The sequence below is a fragment of the Magallana gigas genome, chromosome 8 (genome assembly GCF_963853765.1).
Source record: "Magallana gigas chromosome 8, xbMagGiga1.1, whole genome shotgun sequence".
NCBI lineage: Eukaryota > Metazoa > Mollusca > Bivalvia > Ostreida > Ostreidae > Magallana > Magallana gigas.
In genome coordinates, this window is record NC_088860.1 from 28,507,748 (window position 1) to 28,527,154 (window position 19,407).

A 19,407-nucleotide genomic window follows, 5' to 3' on the forward strand; every position below is an offset into this window, starting at 1 on the left:
CAGACGGACGGACGGACGGACGCACAAGGGTAAAACAGTATACCCCCTCTCCTTCGGAGCGGGGGTATAAAAATAAAAAAAAAAATATTTATTTTATCTGGGATGGTAAAATTGATAAAATCCACCGAAATATTATGATTAATGACAAGCATAAGGGGGGGTTGAAAGTTCCACATATTCTTTCTTTCACAAAAAGTCTTAAACTTACGTGTGTTAAAAAAGGCTTGGATCCACAATGTAAATCCTCATGGAAAATTTTGATAGCGGATAAACTCGAAGAGAGAAGATACTCAAATATATGGCAACTTCGTAAAAAAGGCTTGTCGACTGCCATGCAAGATTTTAACAATTTAACTTACAGCAGAGCGTAATGCACGCTTGGAGCGAAATTATGCAGCATCCTACCACAGCCCCATCAAAAATTCTACGCCAGCTACTATGGCACAATAATGAAATATTAATTAATAAACAATGTGTTTTTAAATCTTTTTGGATCAAAAAGGGGATATTCTTTATCAATGATCTTATCAATGACGACAGTAGTTTTCTTTCACTTGAAAACTTTCAAGACAAATTCAATATTCATACAAATTTTTTAACCTATAATGGGTTAATATCAGCCATCCCAAAACATTGGAAAGAATTGATAAAGAATGTCCGAGAGAAGAAATATTTGTTAGCAATATTGAAAAATTAAAAAAGGTGCAAAAGGTATCAAAACTTTTTTACCCTATATTTTTATCATCTGTCGCCGAAACTCCTGTAAATGTAAAACACAAATGGGAAGAGAGAATGCCTATAGAAATTGTAGAAAACGAATGGGTTTCCAATTCCAAATTTTTCATAGAATTTTGTGCACTAGCTAACTCTCGTTTACATATATTTAAAATATTAGATACTGAAATGTGTTCCTTTTGCCATGAAACTAAGGAATCAATAAGTCATCTTTTTTATGGTTGTCTGCATGCACGAAACATTTGGATTACAATACAAGAATAACTAAAGAACTTGTGCAATATTAATGTATGTTTTAATGAACAAACAGTAAGCTTTGGATGTATCCATGCCAATCCTGTATTATATAGAGCACTAAATCTATTGATATTGTTAGCAAAAAAGATTTATTTATATTAACAGATGTCAGTATATTTTACCCTCTACACTGTTTGAATACATTAAATGTTTTAGATATGTTCCCATTCATTGAACATACGAAAAAATGAGGTCAAGGATAGTTGGCGGATCATCTCAAAAATATTAGTTACTTGAGTTTCCAATTTCATTCATCTTTTTTTGTTATGATTGCACATGCATAGTTTGGGAATAAATTATAAAAAACAAAAAAACAAAAAAAAGATATGGACAGGACACAACTTTTGCACTTTTACTGCAAGTGACCTTGTCCTTGCCCGAATGACCTTAGGTCAAGGTCATGACACACCCTTAGTTCATAAGCGATCTTTGTGTGAAGTAAGAACATCCAAGGTTTCTCTACAAGAAATATATGGACAGGACACAAATTTTGCAAAGACAGCTGGATGGACGGACAAGATGATTCCTATACAGTGGGACTTCAGATATCTGGACGCTTCAGTTTACGGATGATTTTATTTGGGAACCGATTTTTTATACGTTATTTTGTCTCATTTATCCATAATTCCACATTTGGGTTTTTTTGCGGAAAAACTACAATAGCATAACTCTTTATTTTTTAACCATATGTAATTTAAACCAACTCTAGTTTATTTGCGAAGGTTCATGAAAATCGACCGTCTTGTTCTTTTTAGGGACCATCTCAAAATAGAGGTACATTTACTATAGGAATATATAGCAAACTGTCTTTTCCGCACATCAAAGCAGTTTAAAAAAAATACTACAATAGCTTTTTTTCTCAAATTGTTATATATGATTAGTAATATCATTTCCTACCTTATATGTAAAAAACACAAAATTCTACCGTCTGGTTTTTAGTGGGGGCCATCTCAAAATATTAAAATGCACCAAATATTGCTATATATTTGGATCATCACGAATGATGATTGGTATAATGGATTCATTCCAAAAATGAGGACAATGTCCTCGAGGATAGCATCGTTCTGTATATGAAATTTCAACAGCGGACAATTTTTACTTTTTCTTTTATGTTATTTCTTATAACGTACTCCTACAAGGCTTCATTTTATCATAACGTCATAAAAGTGCAATGGCAATGCTCCCCTACCGCACAACGTAAAAATCGTGTTAAAAATAAAAATTTCCTTTTAAAATCTAAATATTTTTATCTGTATTTTGTTTATTGTGTTCAATTTTATAAATGATATCGAAAAAAATTCAGAAGAAGTATAAATCAACTGTATTATATCAGAATGCGCAAAAACATGCGCAATGCAAACTAAAGTCGGCCTCCTTAAATACAAAACATAGTTCAACTATCAATTTTGCTTCATTTAACCGGACAGTAAAATTTGACTATACCCCACTCAATGCTACAGAAAGTTAACGTCTGTCAATTGAGTTTCACACCTTTTTCAGGTGTTAGACCCTCATGAGTAGCTTGTATAAACACTCTCAAGTCCCAAATCACTTTCAAACTACTGGCAGTGCTTATAGTTAAACAGGATTAGTCATGCCTCACTGCTTGTGGCTTTTGTATCTTCACCTGCAAACCTGTCAAGTGTCATCGCTTTTTAAAACATTCCTTTATTTTAAAAGAAGTATGAGAAAATTATTTTTTAAAAACTGGAAAGTTTTACATATCTTGGTGATTAATCTATTCAAAGAAGTTATCTTAAATGAATTGTCTCATGAATGCTTTGTTGGATAAGTCAAAACAGGAAGTAGACTAGGAAAACAAAATGAAAGCATGTTAACTCATCGTAAGTGCACCAGTGGATCTTGCAATTTTCCAGCTGGTAACAAATAATGTAATTAATCAAATAAACGTTTTTGAAGAATAAAATATAAATTTAGAAAATAAATCATCAATTATTGTGGAAATTGGCGTGTTGTGAAATGTAAAGTAAAATAAATATAACGTAAATAAGCAAATAACGTCGATTATTATTAAAGTTAACGATATAAAGCGGTGTTCCTTAATTGTATTAAGGTGGCTCTATACACCCACAGTTTATTCCAATTTTCAATAGAAGACCACAGAACTTATACTTATCAAATATCAAAATGATGATAGGGATACTATAGGTATTTTTAAATGTTTTTTTCGTTTTTTTGTAAAATATTTTTTAAAAAGATAGCTATTAACAAATTGAGAGAAATGTTTTTGTCATATGATGGATAATTCCTTCAGACACATAAAAAAATATATAACTTTTCTTAACATTCAAAAATGTTATTATTGCAATTTTTTTTAGTATTTCCCCAAAACATAATTTTTCATATTTTCTTACTCTGTTGACAAATCATCTGAAAAAGTTGCTTGATGTTATAAGAAAATGTATTTTAATAAATGTGACATAAAAAATTAAATGAAAATAAACGCAAAAAATATCTTTAATTTTATTTGGTATGAAAGTTCCTCAGGTAAGGGTTATCGTTCCTAAGTCCCAAGGCCCAAACACCTTGGGGACTTTTCATTTCTGAGTTGAAGAAAATTTCCTAAATATAATGTTTGAATGATAAATACAATACGTATTTCATTATAGGCCTGTATAAGTGAATATAATCGCTTTTATGCAAAACTAAGTGAAATAAATAAAGGGGAAAATTGACTTGGCTAATAGGATTTATGACCCCAACCTGAAAGAAATTCAAAGCAACCCTCCCATCCCATTAATGTGGTCAGGAACATCTGTCGATATTAATGTGCATCAAAGTATATAATAATTGAAATACTTTCACTGCTTTAGAATTTTCTTTCACAGTATTCAACAAAAAACATGTTTTAGAAAATTTCGGAAAGATAAAAATTAATTGCTCTCAACGGAAATCGAACTCATGACCTACAGGTTTGTAGTAAACCCACTAACCCACTGCGCTATGGTGTAACATATCAATGAAGGGAAAGAAACTATTTAAAAAATTATACTTGATTTTATTGTTTATTTCGACAAATAATACCACACAACGTCAAGGTGTCACATATTACCACATTACTTGTCAGTAATAAATTTTCCAATTATCAAATTAAATCTATTCATTTAACAAATTTTTCAAAAGAGCGGTCCCCATGCAATTCGCCTCAGTTTAAATCAGCCAGGACCGGAAGTGCATGTATCCTGATTTACTTTTTTGCGTACTGCGTCATCAAAAAGTGGTGTATAGAGCCACCTTAAAAATGTGAATTTCAACAGACAACTTTAATTTGTTGCTACTTGTAGGAAAGGCAAAGAAAACAGCATTAACACTCATTATAAACAAATATTCTATCATTTGTGACATCAATAGACACTTTTCAGATATCCGGACACTTCACCTATCCGGACGATTTGACTTGGGAACGAAAGCGTCCAGATAATTGAGGCTCCACTGTATATCCCCCAAACTTAGTTTGCTGGGGGTATAACAATAGAGTATCAGATCATACAAAACTTTATCATGTTATATCATTTAACAACAAACACATCTATCAAGCAAGTTTGTGAGAGGTATTTTTTTAAAGTATCCTTTATAATGGAGATCAGGCTATGCATCTGAAGATACCTCTGCAGTTTATTAATATTATTGTTAAATCATCTATGCAAGTTTGAAATAGTAATATTACCTATTAAACATGTGACCTGTTCCAAAAAACTAAACCTCATCAATAATCCAAAACCTATGGCTCAGGACTTGCAACAAAAACTTTAACCGGGGGGGCATTTGCCAAGTGCCAGATTAGGGTTCTTGAGATTATAAGATTTAACACTTACAAAATAAAATCTCTTTCTAGCTCTGGATTCTATTTATTTTTGACAATGTGTCTTTTAAAATGCTAAAGACACAACGATATATATACTGTAAACGTATTACATTTGGCTGTGTATTCTATTTAACATTTTTGGCGGAATGTAGCTTCCGCTAAATCAAGTACATCGCTAAATGTCATGCATATATGTATACTAATAGTCACATTCAGTAATACGCATATTCAAGTCCACGCCAATTTGTTCACAATATAGTTTCCACCAAATATTGGACACGCCAAGCATAATAAGTTTACAGTACTTATTTAAGACTCTCTCCCCCTCTCTCTCTCTCTCTGCTTGACAGCTTGAAAACTTTGCATGGACAATGCCTCTGGTTGAACAAGGCTTATATTTAAAATCCTATACACGCTTTCAATAAATCGTGCCCTCTAGCGGAAGGGTTATCTACCTTACTTAGCGATGACGTCAAACGAGGATAAACGTAATTACGTACATGTATGAAAGAATATTATACACGACATAAATTTGCGTGAGTAATATGTTTTGCAACGTTTTGTTGTAAGAAAAAATATAATAATAATCGAAACTGTTAACATTTTCCTTGTAATTGACTAATGAAATCGATAATTACGCTCATTAAATCAATATTATATAATTTATAATCGATTACGAGTCTACTTTCACTTCGCTGATGTAAACAGTAGTTTTCTGCTCAATATTAATTACAGGTGTTATATTGTCATAGATTATTTTTTTAAAAAATGCTTTAATCACAAATGAACCATTAAATTAATTTAAAATTAATAGTACCGATGGTTTAGTATCTTTAAAGCAAATATTGTTAAAAGATGTCATGTTATAAACAGGTATACAAGAAAAAATCGTCGATGTCATGATGAGCGAGTCACAAGTATTGGCGAATCTTACAAGCAACACCATCTGCTCAGAATGTTCCGGATTAACTTTAGATGACATCCCTGGGTCTATTCTTTCAAAAGAACCAGAAAAGTGTAAAAAATCAGAACTAGAATGGTGGATGAAATGCCGAGGATTCTCATATAAAAAGTCGGACACAAAAGCGCAGTTGTGTAATCGGGTCAGGCACTTATCGGCGTGTACAACATTCACAGTAGCGGACCCAGATCCCGGGCATTGTCACTTACTGCAGAAACAAATAAAATGTTCTCACTGTAAAACAAACAAACAAAATGCAGAAAAAAATAAAATTCATAAGGAAGATGAAAAAACGAAAAGTTCTCTTACATGTACTAAACAAGCGCAAGCCTGGAATAGAAGTACGGTCATATTACCGGAAACTTTCTCCCATATCATGATATCTGAACATGCTAAATCATCAGGAAAAAATACACAATATGTAGAAAAACCCATTGAAAAGGGTTATAAATTTTTTTGGGATGGTTACATACATGATGTTACTTGTATGAAAGAAAACAACTCTGTACACATCAAATGTAAATTTTACCGTTCACAGAGGAAAAATGAACAGCCTCATTCTCTCTCAGTCAAACTAAATTCAAATTCTGGCTCTGTTGAGTCAGGGAAGTGCTCCTGTGTTGCTGGTATAACAGGCTTTTGCAATCACATATTTGCTTTGCTTTACACAATTGATCATGCCAAAAAAATGAAGCTGACTGAATTTCCCTTAAATAAGACATGCACCCAAAAGCCTGCAGAATGGTCTAAATGTCGGACGGGTGGAATTTTTTCTGAGCCCATAATGGAGTGCCGTGTCGTGAAACCAAAATATGGCTCTCAGTCTACAGGAATAAAACCTACACTGTATCAATCAACAAGAACAGACATAGAATATCCTAATGGTTCAGATTTAGCAACAGGTTTCAAGACTTTAGGGGGGAACTTGGCATTTTTTTCTGTTTTTAATTGCAATGACACAGATGGAGTTAAGACCAGACTAGGAACAACTGTTCCAGTTGGTAGTGTTTTAAGTTATATCAGCTGTCATTAACAGAGCCAAATTTTCATGTTGCTGAAAATATTGACTGCATTGGTATACCAGAATCTAAGGAAAAACCCCCAGAGGACCCAATACCATTCCCATGGGAAGAAACCTGTGAGCTTGAGGTTCCTATGGATGTCCAAGATGAATTTAAACTAAAATTAAACAATACAGAGGCAACTGAAATCGAGAAAAGTACAAGAACACAAAGTTTATCAGATAGCTGGTTTAACAAACGCAGGAATAGGCTGACAGCCAGTAAATTTGGGCTTGTAATGAAAAGAAAAACAAAAAATAATCAAAGTTTTATTAAAAATACAGTGATTAGCAAAAAAGATCTTTCAAATGTCCCCTCTGTAAGGTACGGAACAGAAAATGAGGAAAAAGCTAAATATAAATATAAGCAGTATATGGAAAGAGCAAGGAATCCAGTACAAATCTACAGCAGTGGTCTTTTTGTAAATCCAAAAATTTGTTGGGCAGGAGCTTCTCCAGATGGAAAGGTATTTGATGCAAAGTATGGCCTAGGCTTGTTGGAAGTCAAGTGTGCTTATAAGCATAGAGATATTTCTGCAGTTGATGCTTGCAGTGACCCAACATTCTACTGTGAACTGAATGGCCAAGGTTTACCATGTTTGAAAAGAAACCACCACTACTATAGCCAAGTGCAAGGTCAACTAGGAATATGTGGTGCTCGCTGGTGTGACTTTGTTGTGTATACTAACAAAGGATTGATTATTGAACGCATTGCTTTTGACATACATTACTGGACAAGTATGATTAACAAATTACATGAGTTTTATGTTTCACAAATTGTCCCTGTGCTCCATCAGACTCGAAGTCTACAAAGTTGTCATTCAGATTCATCCTGAATTTGACATTGAACATTGCAGGTATAATTTGAATAAAAAATAGAATATGTATTTATGTCTTTGTTTATTATTCAATAGCAGTCAGTTGAATTTTCCTGCAATATATACACCAACAAACTGAAACAAGTATCATTAATATATATTATGTACTATCGAAATGCAGCATAAACAGTCTTTCTTAACTACATTACAATGAATTTATATAACAACTTTTGTAATTTAACAAGTATACTTCAGCAGTCATTCACTTATTCCAGTCATTATTAAAAGATAGTTACACATCATTACATGTACAAATGATACTGATTACAGGATATCAAGACACAGAAATAATAGGTTCTTGAAACAAAGTAAGAAGTGCACACACTGTCCAAATTTGATTGATGGATCCCATTAAACTAAGAGGAATAACTTGATCAATCAAAGTACTGAAGTACTGAAAGCCGGACTCTTCTGGTGTGTCTTTCTGCATATTGTGTAGTAAAGACTGAAAATCTCTCTCTCTCTCTCTCTCTCTCTCTCTCTCTCTCTCTCTCTCTCTCTCTCTCTCATGCTTTTAATGTCGGCAAAGCATCAGAGAGCGACCAAATTTTGTAAGCGGCTATAAACAAAAAATAAGTCTGTCTAGTAGAAGTTAAAAAGTTCAACAGTTGCTGCCTTGAATTTTGCAACAAGCATTATATATTCAATCCCCGTTTCTTCATCGTGCAGCAAAGTAGTTCATGAAAATTCATGCGCATTGTATGTGTCCAAAATGCCTAGTAATGTTTTAAAAACACGTTATCAATAAGAAAACTAAAAAAGAGAGACAATTCATTCGAAATTTAAAAAAGAAACAAAATGCCAACACTTTTGACAAAACGTGGCTCTTTGGGTAACTATTTGGTATAGCGGAAGCTTTACCTTGACGCTGTTTGGTTTTTTGTTTATTTGTGCTATTTATAGTAACATTGGCGATTGGCCTGCCTATAGCCAGGACTCTGCTTTCAGCAGAGCCCGGCTAAAAATGTGAAATGATTTGATTTTGTTTATAGCTCTCTCAACATGAATTCGCTCTGCAGCTATGCTTTGTGTCCTTAAAACATCCCCACCTGCCATTTGATCATACATACCTAAAAAAGGTGGAATATTTAGTTTTACATGTACTTCATCTAACAAATCCTGAATGTTAAGGCCTTTGTCAGCCATTATACTATCTCCCTTTTCAAAGGGAAGTTGAAGAAAACCAAAACGTTCTGTAATTTCTGTCTGAAATACAGCCTGTAAATAACTGACTTACAAAACTAACACTCCCTGACGGTGAAATACCTATTAAACCTTTTAATGTATTTGCACTCTTATAGTTGCTGTAAGTCTGTGACTTTAAAAGTAAGGATGATGACATTTCTACCTTTTTTTCAGTACAATCAATAATTACCCTAGTTGAAGGGTATTTTTCCTTAAAAGACTGGGGCATATACTGAAAAACTTGCTTCTTGCTTGGCCAAATATTAAAAGTTCCAAGACGTTGATAACAAAAATTGGCCCAAGATATTAATACATTGCTTACAGTGCTAATTGAAACACCAAATCTGTTCGACAAATCATACTCAAATAATCCAACTTTTACTCTACAAAGAAACATTAAAAGCTGATTCTCTGGAGAAAGTTTCCTAGGTCTACCACTCTTAACATTACATTGAATCTCATCAATATTATCAATATTAGCAGTATTAAGAATCATATTTTCTCCATTTCAACCTGGATTCAAAAAATTTAAGACTTCATTAAATACTGCTCTACTAGAAAATCTAGTGTAAAAATTTACATCTTTGTCATTCAAGTTCTCTATGGCAAATTTTAACAAATTAATGTTCGATTTTAGAGTCAAATTTTCAAGCTTCAGTTTTTCAAATTCTTTCAACATTTTTTCATTTTTTTTCTTTCAGTTTTTTAATTTCATCAGAAAGGAAAAAATTGTCCAATTCATGCTCATTAGCACAAACACTAGCATCATTTAAAATGTTTTCTACTGGTACTTCCGATACACTTCCTTCATCAACAGCTTCAGGACATGTCTCACCGTTGTCATGCAATTTACTGCACTTGGTGTTTGCGACTTTGGTAACATTCTTGGCCTTTTGAAGAGCATTTAACGGTCTTGATCTTTGTTCTTTGTAAATGTGATTAAGGTGTTTCCAACAATTAAACGTAGTCGGCACACATCCGGGCAGTTTGGTTCTTCTTCCACTAAATGGATGGTACTCCAAATTTTCTTTCGTAAAATGAAGTGAACAAACAACAGTGCTGGATGTTACTTTAAATAAATCACTTTCATCTCTTTTAATATTAATTATCCATTGTTTCCTTAATGGATCACCAGCAGGAGGGAAATTGTGGTAGCTGATTTTTCCATGACCTGGAATTATAGGGTATCCATATGTGGTACAGCCAGGAACACAGCAGTTTCTATTACTCTGAAATAAAAAATATTAATTCATTTTTATACATAACTAATACATAACATTAATATATATTCATTATGTTTTAAAATACATCTTAATTACTACAATGTTGTTTTAGTAATTATTAAATTACCGTTACCAGATATGTAAATAACAACTCTGTTGTCACAGAAAATCATTGGTCTCAAACTCAACAGAAGTTCACTTCTTTTTTCACTACATATAGTTCTATCAGATACATAAATTGTCTCAGGTTTTATAAACCTTAAACATAATTTCTAACACTATACTTGCATAAATGAGAATTACAAACACGTACCTACCAAAATTAACATTTGACATGCAAAAATCATGTTTATATTGCTTCTTTCTGTCTTCGACTGAGAAAGATGTTTTGATTCGAATTTCCTCTTCATCGTCACTTGACAACATACGTTGGCATTTATATTGCATTATAATTTAAAATGAGTCGAAATATATATACACCGATAAATAAATAACTTACCAACGTAGATTCTATACTGCAACTGGGCACATTTGGTGAAACAATCGACTCTGACATTGCAATGATGCAGCGTGGCGAGTTATCAAGATTCCTCGTCTGACGTCATAGTTAGGGGAAGTAACCCAAGTGCGCGAATTTTTGAAATTGTGTATAGTAGCTTTGCAAAATCAGACAACTTCTCAAATGCTTTGATATTTATCATATAAGTGTGTACCTGACCAACTTCTGGTGGCCAGTATAAAGTACTACACACACTTAATTGTATTTCTCTTTCATCTATATATTTTTTTTTTTTTTCTATTTTTTTAATTTTGCCATTTACTGTATTTTAGTCTAGCAAGCTTATATACTTTAATAAATGATGCATAAAAGTAGTATAATAAGGACTCTGAGGAGTATTATCAGATACAGGAACATGTATATGGCTTTTTTATATGGCTATATATTCAGAAGAATGAAAAGTTAAAACTTACAGTTTTACGATGTTCATTTGGAATTCCTTTTCTGCAAAATCGTTTCACTGAAATAAAAAAAATTAAAATGAAAAACATCAATCAATTTACAAATGTTTATTCAGTTCATTTGGATATCAATTTTTTTTTTAAATTTAAAAGATTTGTCCAAGGAAATTCCATCATAAGGATTCTTTATCCCATTTTATTGAGTCAAAATTTTAAAAAATGGCAAACACTCTAAAAAAAGTTTTACTTAGTAATCATTTTTTACTTAAAATCATATTAATAAGTAATAGGTAATTACTTAACATTTACTTACAAATTTAAAACAACTAGAAAACTGACCAGTCAGGAAGGGCCCCGCTATGACAATTAATATACAGAAGTGAAAAAAACTTTGAATTCCATCCTCTTTATATCAACAATGATGAAAAATAAGTGCCCGGCATAAGATGTAAAGAACTGCAATATAAAGGATCTCATGATTTGTAGTTGGATATGATTTTCATCCAACAATTAAAGTGTTAAACTGAGGGGTAAAAATATAAGGGTGCAGCTCATGGAATGAGAGTTTAATTTGATTTAAATTTAAATTTAAATTTAATTTAATTTAAAAAATATATATAGGAAAATTATAAGTAACAACTGTATTTTTAAAATTTTAAGATAGTTCTTGAATGTCCAAAAACTCTAAATATTAGTAACCTTGTATCTGCATAAAACAGGGATAACCTCATGTCTTATAAAAAACTAAATTAAATGTGTATTTAAACAGGTGTTTTATAAAAGGCAAGCCTTCAGTGAATGAAATACATTGTATCACCCAGGGTTGACCTCAACTTCAAAACAAACATCAGTTGCAGACAAAGGTGTTCATTAATCTTCATATGACAGATAGAGATAATCCTCTAAATTTTCTGCAGCAGGCAAGATAATTAATCCCAGGGGGTTAATTGTTCAGCTCTCTCATCCTTTTCTTATAAATTTACAATAAGATTTTTTTTCAGAAATGACAGAATGGGGTTATTATCTGATTACCTGTTAAAATTAACAGCATTAAGACAGAAAAAAATAAAATAAATAATTAAAAAATAAAATAGTGAAAAAGGATATATTAATATATATCTTGATTTTAGAATTCAATAAAATTATCATAAATCATTGTGTACGGTATTTTAACCAAAATAAAGTATGAATATTATATTTTAAATCCATATTTCAAAGAATGTACACAATACAAAACATCATTCAAAATTCACCTTAACTTCAAAACAAAGTTCATTTGCAGACACAGGGAGTGCAGTAATTAATCTCAATGTGACAGATAAAGATAAAGCTTAGGATTTTCTTCCTGTGGAAGGTTAATTAATCCCAAAGGACAAATATTGCACAGCTTTCCAAGTATACAATGGTAACATTCTCAGCAGTTATCTCTCTTTGCCCATTCATTCTTATGCATAGTTAAGGAATCTACCCCACCACCCCAGCTCCAAACCAGAAGACATAGAGAACCAAACTTAGCATCAAAATATGTATTTCTGCCTACTGAACTACCATACCAAATTTGAACTTGATTGGGCAACCATAAAAAAAAGTTATTAGAAAAAAAACAGAAAATTTGTGGACGGAAGAGTGACAGACGGACAGACAGAAGGACGGACAGAGTGATTACTATAGGGCACCGCAAATCCTTGCGGGGCCCTAATTACTGAACTTCATGTCAATTACTAAATAAAAATATTTTACTTACATTTACTTAATGTGTAGAAATGTTTTACTAAGTAATTCCTTTTTACTGATTATTGTTATGAAAAAAAGGACAATCATTTACTAAACACAAAACATGATTTACTAAGTAAATTCCTTTACTGATATTTGTTATGATAAAGCAAAAAAAAGACTTACTATATAAGTATATTATGAGAGAGAGAGAGAGAGAGAGAGAGAGAGAGAGAGAGAGAGAGAGAGAGAGAGAGAGAGAGAGAGAGAGTCTGCACACAGACAGGTTGGGCAATACAATAGGAAATTTGAAAGTGACTAGCTTTTCAGAAATGGCATATATCTACTTTGCTTTCAAAAAGGTATAATTGTCCTTGTTTATCAGAATTATATACTTGTCCATGCAAGGTTGTCTTATTGTCTCTGCCTTTAAGAATCTTGATTCGCCATTACCAGCAGAGTGATCATGATCGAGAAGAACTAGATAAATATTGCATCCCACACCTCAGATCTCCAGATTTCCGCATGATTCCGCATTTTTTCCTCATTTTAAATACAGAAAAAATGCAGAGAAAATACGGAGAAAATTAAATAATACGGAAATGCAGAAAAAATCCGTAAATTATCTGGAAAATATACGGAAATAATATGGAGAATTGGACTTAGTATATTTTTCATCTGGGAAAAATATGGAGCTCAGAACTTTTTGTTTTGTTTTTGTTTTGTTTACTTCCTGAGCTTGCCAAAGCTTTACCAGAAATAAGACTTATACAATTTTATACACATTCAGCACAACTTTATAATGAATTGCTGTTATAATTTTGTATATTTGTATAGAGAAAAAATAAATCTAATTAATATTTTCAGATTTAAGTTGTTGAATTGCTGTTATAATTTTGTATATTTGTATAGAGAAAAAATAAATCTAATTAATATTTTCAGATTTAAGTTTAATTCTAAGATAGTCTCAATAAAAATTTCTATTATTACGAAAATAAGATCAACTTTAATTATATGATGTTTCATTACATAAAAGGCAAAATGACCCCCCCCTCCAGACCCCACGTATTATGTGAACACCAACCTGTCTGTTCTTTTGTTATGCTATATTCTTTTTTCCTACGTTCAAATATCAGTTAACTTATATTGGAGTGTCTAAACCGCTCGATGTTGAATCATGAAGATTGAAGAATTTTTTCGTATGCTGTTCAGTGTTTGTTTCTACTTTTACTTTTGTTTCACTATGTTAAGCTTCGCGCGCGCTGATTGGTTGATTAATAGCTAGCCGCCAATTTTCACATTCGATGCTGCCATGTTGTCTGCCATCACCGAGATGGTAAAATGAATGAAAATAAGGGAATAAAGCTGTGCACAAGGTAAAAGAATGATTGACAATGGAGTGTTTACTTTTGGAATATCCACGGCTAAACAGATCATGATTTTCACAACTTTGAATCTACACTGCCTGAGGATGCTTCCACAAAAGTTTCAGCTTTCCTGGCTGATTCGTTTCTGAGAAGAAGATTTTTAAAGATTTAGTCTATATATTTCTATGTAAAATTTTAACACCCCCCCCCCCCCAATGTGGCCTCACCCAACCCCCGGGGGTCATGAATTTCACAACTTTGAATCTACACTACCTGAGGATGCTTCCACACAAGTTTCAGCTTTCCTGGCTGTTTAGTTTCAGAGAAGAAGATTTTTTTAAAGATTTACTCTATATATTCCTATGTAAAACTTCGACCCCCCATTGTGGGTCCACCCTACCCCCGGGGGTCATGAATTTCACAACTTTAAATCTACACTACCTGAGAATGCTTTCACACAAGTTTCAGCTTTCCTGGCTTTCTGGTTCTTGAGAAGAAGATTTTTGAAAATTTCTCGGAATATTTCATTAATTTCTAATTATCTCCCCTTGAAAATGGGCGTGACCCCTAATATTCACAACTTTGAATCCCCTATAACTAAGGATGATTTGTGCCAAGTTTGGTTGAAATTGGCCTAGTAGTTCTTGAGAAAATGTTGAAAATGTGAAAAGTTTACGGACAGACGGACGGACAGACGGACGACAGACAAAATGTGATCAGAATAGCTCACTTGAGCTTTCAGCTCAGGTGAGCTTAAAAAGTGGGGGGCTAAGCCCTCCTATCCCCCCGGTTCCGACGCCTATGGTTTAACAGTTTAAGGCCGTCCCTATGACAATGCTGGGTGTCGAATCAAGCAAAATGCTCGTTATTGACATCGTTTTGATGCATGAACAAATAATTTAAATTCAAAATTTATTTAAACAAGGCCAAATTTAGTGAATTATCATTACATAGTGAATAAGTACATTTTATATGACTTACATTTTTATTACTTAAATAAAAGAATTCATGTTCTACTCACATAGTCAGAGTTAGTAGTGCAAATTTGTAGCTATATTGATTAATAGATCAGTAGATGGAGTAAGTATCCTGGGAGGTCCATGAGTCGTTACCCTAAGAATGTCTTCCACTTTAATCACTTAATGAAAATTTTGACACTAAATTATTAATAGCATATCTAAAGTTCATCTATTTCTTCATAAAACTTTACACTGTATTCATTATTTTTTATTTGATAAACAAATAAGTGAGCAGTCTAAGCACCAATGAAGCGGAAGACGGCCATTTTGAAAACTGGTCCAAGAGTCGTGACGTCAGATATAAACCAAACTAGTGGGTATTGGGTTTTTTTTACCAAAAAAACACGTCTCCCATTCTCCCCAATGATTGTAATAAGGGGCAATTTAATAAGTAAAAAAGAATGATGTCAGCTATATGTTATATATCATCCATATATGATACAAAGTCATTATTGTAAGGAATATTTTCATGATAATAGACCCCGAGATCCAAAAAGGTCAAGGTAAAAAAGTTGGGTTTGGTTCATTTTTTCGATAGATCATCAAACTATGTTTTAAGTTTAAAGTCTCTTTGTCAAAGAATTTTGAAGTTAAAATCTGAAAAAAAAATGATTTTTTTTCTTAATTTGACTTCGAGTTCGGAAAAGGGTCAAGGTAAAAAAAACAAGAGGCCCAGGGGCCACATCGCTCACCTGAGCAACAATTGCCTTAATTCTGATCAAATTAGCATTACAGTATCAAAATATCTTGACAACTGAGTACAGTAGATCTTGCTCAACTCAAAGTTGAGCTTTCCTCGCCTAATAGTTTTTGAGAAGAAGATTTTTAAAGATTTTCTCTATATATTCCTATGTAAAAATTGATCTCTCAATTGTGGCCCCACCCTACCCCCGGGGATCATGATTTGAACAAACTTGAATCTACACTACCTGAGGATGCTTCCATTTCAATTTGAGCTTTTCTGGCCAAATAGTTTTTGAGAAGATTTTTAAAGATTTTCTCTATATATTCTTATGTTAAACAAGATCCCCCTATTGTGGCCCCACCCTACCCCCAGGGACCATGATTTGAACAAACTTGAATCTACACTATCTGAGGATGCTTCCACTCAAATTTGAGCTTTCCTGGCCTAATAGTTTTTGAAAAGAAGACTTTTAAAGATTTTCTCTATATATTCCTATGTAAAACTTGATCCCCCAATTGTGGCCCCACCCTACCCTTGGGAACTATAATTTGAACAAACTTGAATCTATACTACCTGAGGATGCTTCCATTTTAATTTGAGCTGTTCTGGCCTAATAGTTTTTGAGAAGAAGATTTTTAAAGATTTTCTCTATATAATCCTTTGTAAAACATGATCCCCCTATTGTGGCCCCACCCTACCCCCGGGGACCATGATTTGATCAAACTTGAATCTACACTACCTAATGATGCCTCCACACATGTTTAAGCTTTTCAGGCTGAATAGTTTTTGAGAAGAAGACTTTTGAAAAATTCCAACGAATTTTCAATAATTCTCAATTATCTCCCCTTTAAAGAGGGCGTGGCACTTCATTTGAACAAACTTGAGTCCCTTTCACCTAGTGGTGCTTTGTGCCAAATTTGGTTGAAATTTGCTCAGTGGTTCTTGAGAAGAAGATGAAAATGTGAAAAGTTTACAACAACGACGACAACAACGACGACGACAGACAATGGACAAATTGTGATCAGAAAAGCTCACTTGAGCCTTTGGCTCAGGTGAGCTAAAAAAGGTTAAGTTTACAATACAATAAGTTGTTAAAGTTGGTTTCTGGAAGAAGAGACTTCGAAAATTTCCTTAATAAATATTGACAATTGTTTTACTTTTTTAATCTTTAGTTTTTAAGATCTGTGTACAAACATAGAATTGTGAGCAAATCTCTGTATCTTGCTAATAATTCGAAGCTAAACACTCAAATATGGTTAGTAAATAGAAATTGTAAACAATTAAAACACAAGAAACATGCACTATAACAAATAAGGAACACTCGAAATGAATCATATATATACATGTATATACCTACATATTTCCGTCAGCGATATTAAACTCTAGCTATTTAAACTGAATAATCTCGAAATCGAGCATCTCAACAAAACCTATTGCATTAATCTACCATTACGCAAAAGATACTGCCGAATTACCGATAGAATGAATTGTATTTCAGTACTTTTTTATATATCAGATTTTGCTTAATTTGCGCAGGTAAACAGTTAACTGTTTGATATACCGAAGTCTCTGTTTGATTTGATACGTAAAAATCACGAAATACAGACAATAGTTCCCAGGTTACAAAGCATAAATAATGAAAACGAAACGAAAATCAGAACAAGCTAACACCAACGTCATGTGTGAAAACTGTCAACGTATTGAAATATTTAGCCTCAATTTACTTCACAAAATCGGCACCAATATATTTTGCATGTTTCAAAAATTTCCCTTCATACGCAAACTGTTGCACAACCATCATAGTCAGATCGACCCTTTTTCGTATAATGTCATGGCTGCTTTAAACAAAGAACCTCGTTTTAGAAGTATGGAATACGAGTCTTGGTAAAATGGGTATGCAAACCCGGGCCGTGGCAAAATAAAAGCCGGGGCAGATCGACAATCGTCAATTCAAAATACGCATTATTTTGCACAATATTTACAGCGAATACAAATATACTGGTCAATCAAATATCCTGAAATTTTAATGAGATTGGCAGATTAATAACTGCCAATCTTTTGTTTTGCCCAGACCAAGTCTAGCCTACCCATTTTACCGGATGCCGAACGCGAAGCTGAAACACGCCTTTCCTTTATTATTATTTTCGTAATAACTCAGATTTGAAACAGAATTAGCACTTAATTTTTGCAATTTTTATTTTCCTTCCCATAAGGATAATTTATGCTAAACTACGTTGAATTTGCCTCGGTAGTTCTTGAGAAGAAGATTTTTTAAAATGCACCCCCCTTTTTCTACAGTTTCAAGGTTTTCTCCGCTTTGAATACTGATCGGACTTTTATTTCTGCAATTTATATTCGCCCTCCCATACGGATGCTTTGTGCCAAATTTGGTTGAAATTGGATTAGCGGTTTTAGAGAAGAAGTTCAAAATGTAAAAAGTTTACAGACGGACGGACGGACAGACGGACAGACGGACGACGGACAAAATGTGATCAGAATAGCTCACTTGAGCTTTCAGCTCAGGTGAGCTAACAAGATATCTGTGAGCCAATGCTCACTAGTGATACCCCCGCTCTGATGTGAATATGCAAAATAAGCAAAGTCGACATTTAACAGAAAGCTGGCATCCGATTGATACAGAAATATATCCCACAATATAACATGCCTAAACAAACACTGTGTAAAAATTTCAAGCATCTCCGATAAATAGCTGCTGAGAAATCTTTGACGGAAATTTGTTTGAAAATTTTGGCAAAAAATAAACAAAGTCGTCATTTAACAGGAAGTTGACGTCTGATTGGTACAAAAATATATCCCACAATATGGCATGCCTATACAAATACTGTGTAAAAATTTCAAGCATCTGCAATAAACAGTTGCTGAGAAATCTTTGACGAAAATTTGTTTGAAAATTTTGGCTAAAAAATAAGCAAAGTCGTCATTTAACAGGAAGTTGACGTCTGATTGGTACAAAAATATATCCCACGATATGGCATGCCTTAACAAACACTGTGTTAAAATTTCAAGCATCTGCGATAAATAGTTGCTGAGATAAATGCGACAGAAATTTTTGTTACGGACGGACAGACAGACGGACGGACAGACAGACACACAAGGGTAAAACAGTATACCCCCTCTCCTTCGGAGCAGGGGTATAATTAACAACAGTATGTCTCATGGTATTTTAGTTCTTTGTTTATAAGTATCTATCTGTGATACAAGTTTAAAGTCTGTATGTTTCAGGAATCTCATGTTATGATTCGTACAATATGTTTTAGAAAATGAATAAACTTGAGACACAATATTGGTCAAGGTCAAAAATTATGGTGCTGTGCACTCTTACTCAGTACCATCTATCAATGTTTTAGGTTTGAAGTCTTAATGTCAAAAGGTATCTAAGTTACGACCGATGCAAAATTTTATTTTTTTTTTTCTTAATCTGACCTTGAGAAAACAAGGTCAAGGTCAAATATTAATCAATAGTACACCTCAGTGTAT

At 33.1% G+C, this 19,407-nt stretch overlaps 1 protein-coding gene across 13 annotated transcripts in view; it reads right to left on the reverse strand.

Moving 5' to 3' along the window:
• Positions 1-19,407, reverse strand: part of LOC105343840 (growth hormone-regulated TBC protein 1-A) — a 199,671-nt gene that overhangs the window by 99,677 nt on the left and 80,587 nt on the right. For 8 of the 13 annotated variants that reach the window (XR_010708745.1, XM_066069737.1, XM_066069736.1 and 5 more), the window contains one exon: positions 11,138-11,184. The exons of 1 other annotated variant lie outside the window; for it this stretch is intronic. Coding sequence is in view for 5 of the 12 variants with exons in the window: in XM_066069733.1 (XP_065925805.1) it covers positions 11,138-11,184 (47 nt within the window). In the remaining 7 variants the exon portion in view is untranslated. Of the gene's footprint in view, positions 1-729; positions 749-8,201; positions 10,172-11,137; positions 11,185-11,438; positions 11,582-19,407 lie in introns of those variants that run through there. 4 more of the 13 variants (XM_066069734.1, XM_066069735.1, XR_010708744.1 and 1 more) reach the window with 4 other exon arrangements.